We start from the raw sequence: 12,401 nt of genomic DNA, 5'->3' as shown, positions 1-12,401 counted from the left end.
ATCATTGACTGTTTATGAATGTGTCAATTGTTATTTGGTATAATAAATTCATTAGAATATGTAGAGTTGAATCATTGGTCATTTAATTGCCAAAAAGCATGACCAGTGTACTTGGACATTAAGATTTTAGAGTTAATGTAGCATAATTTTGTGCTTGACTTTTGCAGTTTCAAATTTATGATGACAACTAATTTGTGACAATGCAATGATGCAACTAATTAAAGATTTAAATTTTTTAGCATAAAGAACAAGTACTCAATGAGCATGATGGTAGAGAAATATACAATACAATCCGGCGCAAGCCGAAGGATGCACTTTATAAGAATATAGTGAAGAAAGACTACCTCTGGAAAAAGAGTAAGTGAACCTAGCTTTGAGATTGTTGAGTTTGACTTCCTTTAACACAAACATTCTGTCTCGAGACCATGACCTTATGTGTGGATGCTGCTGAAAATGTTTTTCTATCTTTGAATTCATAAATAGAAGAACCTAGATAGTATCTGCTAATTAACTGCAAAGCACATTAAAATGACAGGGAATGCAGAGTGGCCTATCAAGCTTGCTCAATCCAGGAAGAAACCAAGCAATGGCCTACTCAGATCTGAAATGTTAACTCGCTTTCTCTATTCACAGATGCTGCCAGACCTGTTGAGTATTTCTAGCATTTTTTTTATTTTTAGTTCAGATTTCTGGCTTTTACCTTTGTCTCTCCCAAGAGATTGTGATTAACCAAAAAGTTGGTGGGCAAAATTGAAGACAATCTAGGAAAAAACATTGGGTCATTTCTGTTCATCCTATAAAAATAATATAACAAAGGCTTAATAAAGCCATTGCCAGCTGTAAATCCTTCTGATCCAAGCTAATTTATAACATACATCCTATAACTGAAAATAGCCCATTGACTAAACTTTATTTTTAAAGGACTTATATTTTACACATGGCTTTGGTGGAAATTGACTTAGGAAATATTCTCTAAAAATGTTTGCTAACATCAATTTATATCAATCAATAATATCAATCGTGTTTAACCTATCCAACTTGATGGAATCCAATTCTTTTATTATTTTACATGCATGTCTAGGGGGAACTGGCCCCAATTATTTGAGTCTACTCTTTTACCAGGAACTCTAGGTTTAATTTGGCCATCCATCTTTACAATTTTGCAAAGGACTTAGCTACCCCCACCTTTTAAGGCACTGATTGTAATAATTATAACAAATGCATATCATATTTCCATTTTAATGTTAGAGGTAGCCTTTTGAATGTATGACATTTGAGTCACAATAAAGAGCGTTTATGACATTTGTAAATTGACATCCGATTATGACTTTCCCATGTCAGTCGCTGTCCCTGTGGCTAACTGCTAGAAGAGAACAACATCTGTGGTATATCTGACTCACTCTGACATTTCCCATCACATGTTGGAGGATACCCTCACTTCTTGGTACAACTTGGCTCTCTGCAACTCATGATGGGAAACTTTGTGCAATGCCACAGAGTAGTAATAGATATCAGCATCATCACACTTCTGTTTTATTTTTTGGCATTTCGATACTTTTAAATAAAACTGAAATTGATCTCACCATTACCAAAATAAAATTGAGTTGTAACTATATTTGGATATCAGGATGAATGTTGGGCTGTTTCTGAATATCCTTTCTTTATATTTTCCCTAAATTAACCACAAATCTTGAATTTGTTTGCTCCAGGTAAAGGTAAACGATGGAAAAACTTGTACTTCATTTTGGAAGGGAATGACTCTCAGCTAATCTATTTTGAAAGTGAAAAGCGAGCCACAAAACCAAAAGGATTAATAGACCTCAGCGTTTGTACTGTATATGGAGTTCATGACAGTCTGTTTGGCAGGTGAAGATATTTTCACATTTGATCTTAAGTGCATGTTTTTTTCTAATAAATATTTTAAGGCATTTTGAAGTTCTATATGCCAGATAACTCTGATATTTCCTCCTCAATACCCTTTTCGATCTAAGTACCATGAATAAACATTATATAATACTTGCAATGCAATTTGCGTCCCTCATGACATGCTGAGCTTTTAAATAAGGTGTGTTTTCTTTCATGAAGGTTTGTTAAAAATGGACATTATGGCACATATCTTTATGACTGTCCCTACACCAACAGAACTTAAATATATTTCTTTCACTGGCTTACAGTTTATCACCAGAGTATATGTGTTTATAACTGTCTAATTATTTGGTATTTGATAGTTTGGTCACCAGTAATAGTGCACTAGAAAATTGAATTTTATTTATGGTCACCTTCAATATACCTTCATGTGATCTGGAAACTAGCCACACTTGTTTATGTCTTCAGCAGATTACAGAATTTTGTTGACTTTAAAAGTAGAAGCAATAGTTATCCATAAAATTCTAAAAATGTTCCATAAGCGCGCCTGCCTTTCATTTATGGGAACCTAGCTTTGGATCCAGTCGAGAACAGTGAGACTGAAGTCTCTGTTTCCTTTTGTAGGCAAGAGGAATCCATTGTGAATCATGTTTTGGCAGCCTTCGAGTTTCCATTTGTTGTGGGATGACAATACAAAATATCTCACGTTTTCAGTGCAAACTTATTCAATCCTTAAGTTGGTTAGTATGGGAATTGAAATTGCCTGTATAATAGTGACTTCTGAGGCAGGTTTAAGTGACATTTAAGAACTGTGTGGAAAGAGCTTTACATTGAGGTGTGATGCTGTTGGAGGGAAAAGTTTCTGTTCCAAGAGTGTATTCTTCTAAGAGTGAAAAAAAATCAGGATAAAGAAAATGGCTGCATTTAGCTGAAACAGATAAAATGTATATCTGCGTGAGTTTCCTCCCATAGTTCAAAGATGTGCACGTTAGGTAGATTGGCCATGCTAAACCACCACTTATTTAGATTAGATGGATTAGCCATGGTAAATGCGCTAGGTTATGGGGATAGGGCAAAGGGGAGAACTTGGATGGGATGCTCTTTTGGAGAGTCTGTACAGACCCAATGAGCCAGATAGAGACTTCCTGCATTCTACTGATTCTGTGTTTGTATGGAGTCTATGATAAGGGCGTGATTTACTGCGCAGCCCATCACATGTTTCACGGCAGCGGGATGTGGCCAGCCATTGGCCAGTAGCAGGATCTTCTGATTTCCCCCCCGTCCCCGCGAATGGGGTTTCCCATTGAATGCACTCTTTGCCGCTGATATACCGTGGCGGAAGTCCACCATCAGTGCGACCGGAAGATCCCACCAACAAGAACAGCCAGAAAGTTCCAGCCAAGATATTGATGTGTATTATTATATGTAGCTTTCAGTACATGCAAGTGCGCCACATTGCGACCCGACTGATGATTTTAAATTGGTTTTCAGTGTAATTTTTAGTACCTTGAGAATCTTCTGTGGGGATATATTCAGTGGGGCAGCACGGTGGCACAGTAGTTAGCGCTGCTGCCTCACAGTGCCAGGGACCTCGGTTTGATTCTGGCCTCTGGTGACTTGTGGAATGTGCACATCCTCCCCATGTCTGTGTGGGTTTCCTCCTGGTGCTCTGGTTTCCTCCCACATGCCAAAGATGTGTGGGTTAGGTTGATCATGTTAAATTGACCCCTAAAGCCGATCCAGTTGGATTTCACTGACTGGGATATGGAGTTAGATGTAGAGTCATGGTTGAGTTCTCATCACTCCCCTAGTCAAATTTAATCTGGAGAAGCTCAAAATACAACTAGAATTTAAGGAGTGGGCACGAGAGAGAAAGGAAGACAGAAGAATTCTAGCTTTGAACATTGGAAATGAAGCCAGCAACTCAAAGGGGAGAGAGACCTATCAGATAGCTGAGGCTGTGATGGAAAATCTCTCCATCTGGTGGCACCTCCTATCTTTCTAACCCTAATCCACCCTGAGGCCTTCGTGAACAACGAACAAAGAACACTACAGCACAGGAACAGGCCTTTTGAACCTCCAAGTCTGCGCAAATCATAATGTCTACCAAAACTAAAACCTACAGAATCCATATCCTTCCATTCCCATCCTATTCATGTAGTCTGTCTCTCAGATGCCACTATCATACCTGCTCCCACCACCTCCCTGGGCAGCACATTCCAGACATTCACCACCCTCTGTAAAAAAAAACCTTGCCTCACAGGTCTCTTCTCAACTTTTCCCCATGCACCTTGAACCTATGTCCCCTAGTATTTGACTTTTCTACGCTAGGAAAGGGCATCTCTCTATCCATGCCACTCATAATCTTGTAAACTTCTATCAGGTCACCCTTCAATCTCCGACGTTCCAGTGAGAACAAACTGAGTTTATCCAACCTCTCCTCATAGCTAATACCCTCCAGACCAGGCAACATCCTGGTAAACCTCTTCTATATCCTCTCCAAAGCATCCATATCCTTCTGGTAGTGTGGCAACCGGAATTGTACAGGATATTTTAAATGAGGTCTATCTAAGGTTCTGTAAAGCTGCAGCATGATCTGCGAATTTTTATACTTAATCCCCAACTGATGAAGGCAAGCATGCCATATGCCTTCTTATCCACCTGCGTTGCCACTTTCAGTGATTGGTGGACATGTATGCCCAGATCTCTCTGCCTGTCAATACTCCTAAGATTCTACCATTTTCTATATAATTCCTACATGCATTGGACCTTCAAAAATGCATTACCTCACACTTGGCCGGATTAAACTCCATCTGCCATTTCCCTGTCCAAGTCTCCAACTGGTCTATATCTTGCTGTATCCTCTTCACTATCCACAACTCCACCAATTTTTGTATTGTCTGTGAACTTACTAATCAGACCAGCTACATTTTCCTCCAAATCATTTATATATATTCTGAACAACAAAGGTCCCAAAACTGATCCCTGTGGAACACCACTAGTTAGAACCTTCCATTCAGAAAAGCACCCCTCTACTGCTACTCGGTCTTCTATGGTCAAGCCAGTTCTTGCCAGCTCTCCTCTGATCCCGTGTGGCTTTAGCTTTCGTATCAGTCTACCATGAGGTACCATGTCAAACGCTTTACTGAAGTCCATGTATACAACATCCACTACCTTTCCCTCATCTATTATAGAACCATAGAACATTACAGCACAGAAACAGGCCTTTTGGCCATTCTTGGCTATGCTGAACCATTTTTCTGCCTAGTCCCATTGACCTGCACCTGGACCATATCCCTCCACACCCCTCTCATCCATGTCCAAGTTTTTCATAAATGATAAAAGTGAGCCCGCATTTACCACTTCATCTGGCAACTCATTCCACACTCCCACCACTCTGTGTGAAGAAGCCCCCTCTAATATCCCCTTTAAACTTTTCTCCCTTCACCCTTAACCCATGTCCTCCAGCTTTTTTTTCCCCTAGCCTCAGTGGATAAAGCCTGCTTGCATTCACCCTATCTATACCCAACATAATTTTATACGCCTCTATAAAATCTCCCCTCATTCTTCTACGCTCCAGTGAATGAAGTCCTAACCTATTCAACCTTTTTCTCTGTAACTCAGTTTCTTAAGTCCTGGCAACATCCTTGTAAACTTTCTCTGCACTCTTCCAACATTATTAATATCCTTCCTGTAATTAGGTGACCAAAACTGCATACAATACTCTAAACTCGGCCTCACCAATGTCTTATACGACCTCACCATTACGTTCCAACTCTTATACTCAATACTTTGATTTATAAAGGCCAGTGTACCAAAAGCACTCTTTACGTCCCTATCTACCTGTGACACCATTGCTAGGGAATTATGTATCTGAATTCCCAGATCCCTCTGTTCTACTACACTCTTCAGTGTCCTACCATTTACCTTGTTTGTTTTACCTTGGTTTGTCCTTCCAAAATGCAATAGCTCAGGCTTGTCTGCATTAAACTCCATCTGCCATTTTTAACCCATTTTTCTAGCTGGTCCAAATCCCTCTGCAAGTTTTGAAAACCTTCCTCACTGTCCACTACACCTCCAATCTTCGTAACATCAGCAAATTTGCTGATCCAATTTACCACATTATCTCCAGATCATTGATATAGATGACAAACAACAATGGACCCAGCAGTGATCCCTGTGGCACACCACTAGTCACAGGCCTCCACTCAGAAGCTTTTTCCATTGAGCCGGTGCCTAATCCAATTTAAGAACATAAGCACTCTTTACTACCTCTCCATGTATACCTAGCGACTGAACCTTCCTAACTAACCTCCCATGCAGGACCTTGCCAAAGGCTTTACTGGAGTCCATGTAGACAGTATCCACTGCCTTCCCTTCATCTACTTTCTTGGTCACCGCCTCAAAAAACTCCAATAGATAGGTCAAACATGACCTCCCATGCACAAAGGCATGTTGACTCTCCCTAATAAGGCCATGCCCATCCAAGTATTTGTAGATCATATCTCTTAGTACTCCTTCCAATAATTTACCTACTACTGATGTCAAACTTGCCAGCCTGTAATTTCCTGGATTACTTTGAGCCTTTTTTAAACAACGGAACAATATGAGCTATCCTCCAATCATCTGGCACCTCACCTGTGGACCCTGACATTTTAAATATATCTGCCAGGGCTCCTGCAATTTCAACACTAGTCTCCTTGAAGGTCCGATGTAATACCCTGTCCGATCCTGGGGATTTATCCACTCTGATTTGCCTCAACACAGCAAGCACCTCCTCCCCTTTAATCTGTATAGGTTCCATGACCTCCCTACTTGTTTGTCTTATTTCCTTAGACTCCATGCCAGTTTCCTTAGTAAGTACGAATGCAAAAAAACCCATTTAATATCTCCTCCATTTCTTTTGGTTCCATACAAAGCCAACCACTCTGACCTTCAAGAGGACCAATTTTATCCCTTACTATTCTTTTGCTCGTAGGATTATCCTTCACCAAAGCAATCTCATATCTTCTTTTAGCCCTCCTGATTTCTTTCTTAAGTAGTTTCTTGCACTTTTTATACTCAAGCATCTTATTTCTTCTCTGTTACCTATACATGTCATACATCTCTCTCTTTGTCATATTTGCAATATCCGTCGAGAACCAAGGTTCCTTCATTATCTTTGTCATTTCCTCTCAAAACTCAAGTTAATGAGGCATGACCTCCCCTTCACAAAAACCATGCTGTCTAACTGTATAAGTCCATTTGTTTCCAAATGTGAGCAAATCCTGTCCCTAAGAATCTTTTCCAAATCTCTACCACTGTGTAAGGCTCATCAGCCTATAACTTCCTGGATTATCCCTGCTGCTCTTCTTAAACAATGGACCAACATTGGCTATCCTTCAGTCCTTTGGAACTTCACCTACAGTCGATAAGGATACAAAGATTTCTGTCAAGGCCCCAGAAATTTCTGCCCTGCTTCTGTCAGTGTTCTGGGGTAGATCCCATCAGACTCTGGAGACTTATGTATTTTATTGCTTTATAAGATGCCCAATACTTCCTCCTTTTTGATATCAACATGATCCAGAATATCTACACACCCTATCAAGTTTCTGTCTTTGGTGAATACTGAGGTAGAGTATTTATTTAGTATCTCACCCTTTTCCCCGGTTCCAAACACAGATTCCCTCCACTATTCTTGAGTGGACAAACCCTTTCAGACAAACCTTTTCTCTGGCTACCCTTTTGCTCGTTACATGTGTATAAAATACCTTAGGATTTTCCTTAATTGTGTTTGCCAAGGACTTTTCATGATCCCTTTTAGCCCTCCTAACTCCTTCCTACGTTCTTTATATTCTTCAAAGGCTTGTCCTAAGCCTTTTAGATCTTGAAAATGCTTCCTTTTTCTTTTTGACAAGGCTCATGTTATCCCTCATTATCAAATGGTTCCCAATACTTACCATCCTTATCCTTCATTCTCACGGGTAAGTGCCAGTCCTGAATTCCATTTGAAAGACTCCCAGATGTCGGATGTTGATTTACTCTCAAACAGTATTCCTCAATCTACCCTCTCCAGATCCTGCCTAATGTTGTTATAGTTAGTCTTCCCCCAATTTAACACGTATGGTAAGTTCATTTCAAAGTTTGAAGAGAGTGATGTGGAGTCATTTTTTGTCACTTCTGAGAAAGTAGCAGGACAGCTAAAATGGCCATCGGACATCTGGACAGATTTAATTTAAGGGCAGTTGATCCCTGGTGTGTCCATGAACCATGAACAGACCAAGGTTGCCATCTTAAGTGCCTATGAGTTAGTCCCAGAGGCACAAATGCTAGCAATTCCAGAGTGTTTGTAAGAAGCCCATACAAGCCTACATTGAGTTTGAACGGTTGAAGCAAATTGCATTTGACTGATGGAAAAGTTTGCTAAGAAACCCATGCTCCTATGGAGAGCTACATGAATTGGTATTGTTTGACGAATTCAAAAATTGCTTGCCCTCAAACTGCAGACGTACTTGGAAGAGCAAAATATCCTCCTAGCAGGGGATGCAACCATCTCAACGGACATCTGAGATCTCTCCCATTGGCTTGAACACTGAGGCAGACCCTTTCCAAACCATTACCATGAACATTACAGCGATAAGCAGAGAGATCTAAATAGGAACAGCACCCCTATCCAGAAAAGAAAACACCATAGGAAGATGCAAGAATCCCTCTTACAGACCAAAGGAAAATTGTGTTCCCATTGCAAAAAAAAGGCCACTTTTTAGACCCGAGTGGTGGAGATTGTGAGAGAAGCCCAATGATTCAATAGATCTCCACATGAGTAATATCCCGAATCACGCCCTAATAATGCAGCAGAGTAAGCAGAGATTCTTGCTATAGAAACATCCCCTTTGGAAGATGTGGGTGTCTTATGTTGACACATTTCCTGAGAGCCTTCAGAATTTTGTCAGCAGTGTCCCCCTGTCCCTCCCAAATGGTAAGCAAATCCTTGTACTCTAGAACACTGAGTACTCAAGTTCTTAAAGTTAAAGGCTAAAGCACTAATCAGTGGAGTGGGAGGATGATTGTGTGTCAGCACCACTCCATAAGGTCCACCTGGAGTTTCCTTGTTTCAGGCCTGTCACAGTAGGAATTGTTCCTAAATTACCAGTAGCAGGGATTGATTTCCTCCTTAGAAATGATTTGACTGGAAGCCAAGTGTTAGCCAGCGAAACAAAAGAAGTCCACTTCAACCAGCAGAAAGCTGCAGAAACGTCCAGGGGCCAAAAAGGGTGAGATAAGCATTTTGAGAGTGCTGCTCAATGTAACAAGGCTGCAGCCAGGCCAGTAATGGTAAGACGTACAGGAAGGGCTAATTGAATTTAAAATAGACTCTTAGAATATCCCAGAATTAAAAGGGACCAAAGAAGTTCCAAAACGGGGAAAGAGATAATGAGGGAGGTGGTAGTCAAAGAGCCTGAAGGATCACAGGTTACTTCTCTGTAACTTCATTGCAGTGTTAATGTAAGCCTTACTTGTGACTAATAAATAAACTAACTTTTATTAAATTAAGGAGGGAAAAGGGTAAAAAAAATTGCCTGATTTATGGCTGGCAGAAACTTTCTTTCCAAGTTTTAAAAAGGGACAAAGGTAGCCACAAACTAATGAACAGATAGGGAGTGAGATACTTCATGCAGTTGAAAAGCACAAGAGAGTATAATTGAAGCTACGCCTCTACTTGAGGGCAGAAAGACATGAAATCAGAGTGCCACTCCCAAGTCAAAGGCCTCAGCAAGGAAGCCAGTGCTGCTTGATTATGACAGCCTGTGGTAAATTTAATTGGGGATCAGAAAAGTTCCCAGTTTGGCCTATGTAAGGATGATGCCTCATGTAGTCAAAAAGCCACCTTGAGTTACAACAAGAGCATACCTGCCAGCAGAGAACAATAGTATCCCAAGAGGCAAGAGCCTACTACCAACTGACCAGCAGATGGATCCAACCAGCATGGAGCTCATACTTCTCCACCTTGATGCAGAATCGCAAAGCAACCTGATAAGATTTATCCACTGCATTGCATTTAAAATTATTTGTGGCAACCCCACGTCCTACCAACCCCCAGACTACAGGGCCGCCATTCTCCCATCCAGCTGCCCACTCCACCCTCTCCCCCCCCCCCCCCCCCACTCCACTCCTCCCACCCCCTACCCCCAGTTGGGGCTGGAGATTGGGCCAGTCCAGGGAGGTATGGAACTGGCCTGGGAGTGGTCAGGGGGGCTGCGATCAGGCCATGGGGGAGTAGCATTGTGGGGGTCCCTGGCTGGCCAGTAATTGGAAGGCTAACATTGCAGGGCCACTGCACAAGTGCAGAGGCTTGTTAGTTTCAGCCTCCCAAGTGTGAATATGCCCCGCCCCTAGTTTTTAATGATATTCACGCTGATGGCCTCTGCAGTGCCCAGAATGTGGGAGATTCTTGTCTCTATCCCAGTGAAGAAAACCAGCATGGATCACTCCAGTTTTGACATGAATTTGACACTTAGAATTTTTTGGGAGAATTCCACCCCAGGACTGTAACTCTACCTGTTATGGATGTGGGAAACCTCCCTTCCCGAAGGCCATTTTCCTATTTTTTCAGCCCATGAAAGGCTGATCCATTGTTCAGGAGCAGGCCACCCATCTGATTTTGATTTGATTTTATTATTGTCACATGAATTACTATACTACAAATTTGCATGCTATACAAAGTATTGCCATTCATAAAGAAGGAAAGGAGAGAGTGCAGAATGTAGTGTTATAGTCATAGCTAGGGTGTAGAGAAAGATCAACCTCATGTGAGGTAGGTCCGTTTAGAAGTCTGATGGCAGCAGGGAAGAAGCTTGTTTTGAGTCGTTTAGTACATGTCCTCCGACTTTTGTATCTTTTTCCCAATGGAAGAAGATGGAAGAGAATATGTCTGGGATGAGTGGGGGCCCTTAATTATGTTGGTTGTTTTTCCGAGGCAGCAGGAAGTGTAGACCGTGTCAATAGGTGGGAGGTTGGTTTGAGTGATGGACTGGGCTTTGTTCACAACCCTTTGTAGTTTCTTTTAGTCTTGGACAGAGCAGGAGCCTACCAAGCTGTGATACAACCAGAAAAAATGCGTTCTATGATGCATCTGTGAAAGTTGGTGAGAGTTGCAGGGGACATACCAAATTTTTAATTTGATTTGATTTATTATTGTCACGTGTATTAACATACAGTAAAAGTACTGTTTCTTGTGCACTGTACAGACAAAACATGCCTCACAGAGAAGGAAGCCAGAGTGCAGAATGTAGTGTTATAGTCATAATTAGGATATAAAGAAAGATCAACTTAATGCAAGGTAAGTCCATTCAGAAGCCTCTGACAGCAGCAGGGAAGAAGCTGTTCTTGAGTCAGTTGATACATGACTCAGACATTTGTATCTTTTTCTGGATGGAAGAAAGTGAAGAGAGAATGTTTGGGTGCATGGAGTCCTTAATTATGCTGGTTGCTTTGCCGAGGCAGCAGGAAGTGTAGACAATCAATGGATGGGACGCTGGTTTATGTGATGGATTACGCAACATTCACAACCTTTTGTAGTTCCTTTGGTCTTGGGCAGAACAGGAGCCGTACCAAGTTGTGATACAACTAGAAAGAGTGCTTTCTATGGTGCATTGGTAAAGGTTGGTGAGAGTCGTAGTGTATGTGCCAGATTCCCTTTGTCTTCTGAGAAATTAGAGATGTTGGTGGGCTTTCTTAATTATAATGTTGGCATTGGGGGACGAGGACAGGTTGTTGGTGATCTGGACACCTAAAAACCTGAAGCTCTCGATCTTTTCTACTTCGTCCCTGTTGATGTAGACAGGGGCATGTTGTCCTTTACGCTTCCTGAAGTCGATAACAATCTCCTTCGTTTCGTTAACATTGAGGAAGAGGTTATTGTTGCTGCAGCAGTTCATCTGATTCTCTATCTCATTCCTGTACTCTGTCTCGTCATTGTTTGAGATCCGACCCACTTACATTGGTATTGTCAGCAAACTTGAAAATTGAATTGGAGGGAACTTGGCCACACAGTCATAGATGTATAAGGAGTATAGTAGGGGGTTGAGAACACAACCTTGTGGGGTACTGGTGTTGAGGGTGATCATGAATGTGTTGTTGTTGCCTACACTTACTGATTGTGGTGTGTGAGTTAGGAAGTTCAGGATCCAGTGGCAGGGAGAGGTGCCAAGGCCCAGGCCACTGAATTTGGAGTTGCGTTTTGTGGGAATAATAATGTTGAAGGCTGAGCTGTAGTCAATAAATTGGAGTCTGATATAGGTGCCCCTGTTATCTAGGTGTTCCAGGGTTGTGTACAAGACCAGGGAAATGGCGTCTGCTGTGGACCTGTTTCAGCAGTAGGCAAACTGTAGTGGATCCAGGTAGTTTGAGAGGCTGGAATTGATTTGTGCCATGACTAACCTTTCGAAGCATTTCATAATGATGGATGTCAGAGCCAATAGGCGATAGTCATTAAGATGTGCTGCTTGTTTTTTTTTTAGGTACCAGGACGATAGTCGTCTTCTTGAAGCAGCTAG

The 12,401-nt window shown here is 41.5% G+C and overlaps 1 protein-coding gene across 3 annotated transcripts in view; it reads left to right on the top strand.

Moving 5' to 3' along the window:
* rasa1b (RAS p21 protein activator (GTPase activating protein) 1b) overlaps positions 1–12,401 on the top strand; it is a 200,196-nt gene that overhangs the window by 101,921 nt on the left and 85,874 nt on the right. For all 3 annotated transcript variants that reach the window (XM_080189167.1, XM_080189166.1, XM_080189168.1), the window contains exons 10-11: positions 240–357; positions 1,710–1,866. In XM_080189167.1, the coding sequence (XP_080045293.1) occupies positions 240–357; positions 1,710–1,866 (275 nt within the window). The remainder of the gene's footprint in view (positions 1–239; positions 358–1,709; positions 1,867–12,401) is intronic.

The sequence above is a fragment of the Carcharhinus amblyrhynchos genome, chromosome 5, assembly GCF_965287045.1.
Source record: "Carcharhinus amblyrhynchos chromosome 5, sCarAmb.v2.hapA, whole genome shotgun sequence".
Classification (NCBI taxonomy): domain Eukaryota; kingdom Metazoa; phylum Chordata; class Chondrichthyes; order Carcharhiniformes; family Carcharhinidae; genus Carcharhinus; species Carcharhinus amblyrhynchos.
The sequence above is the reverse complement of the archived record's forward strand: the minus strand, read 5'-3'. Positions and strand labels throughout refer to the sequence as shown.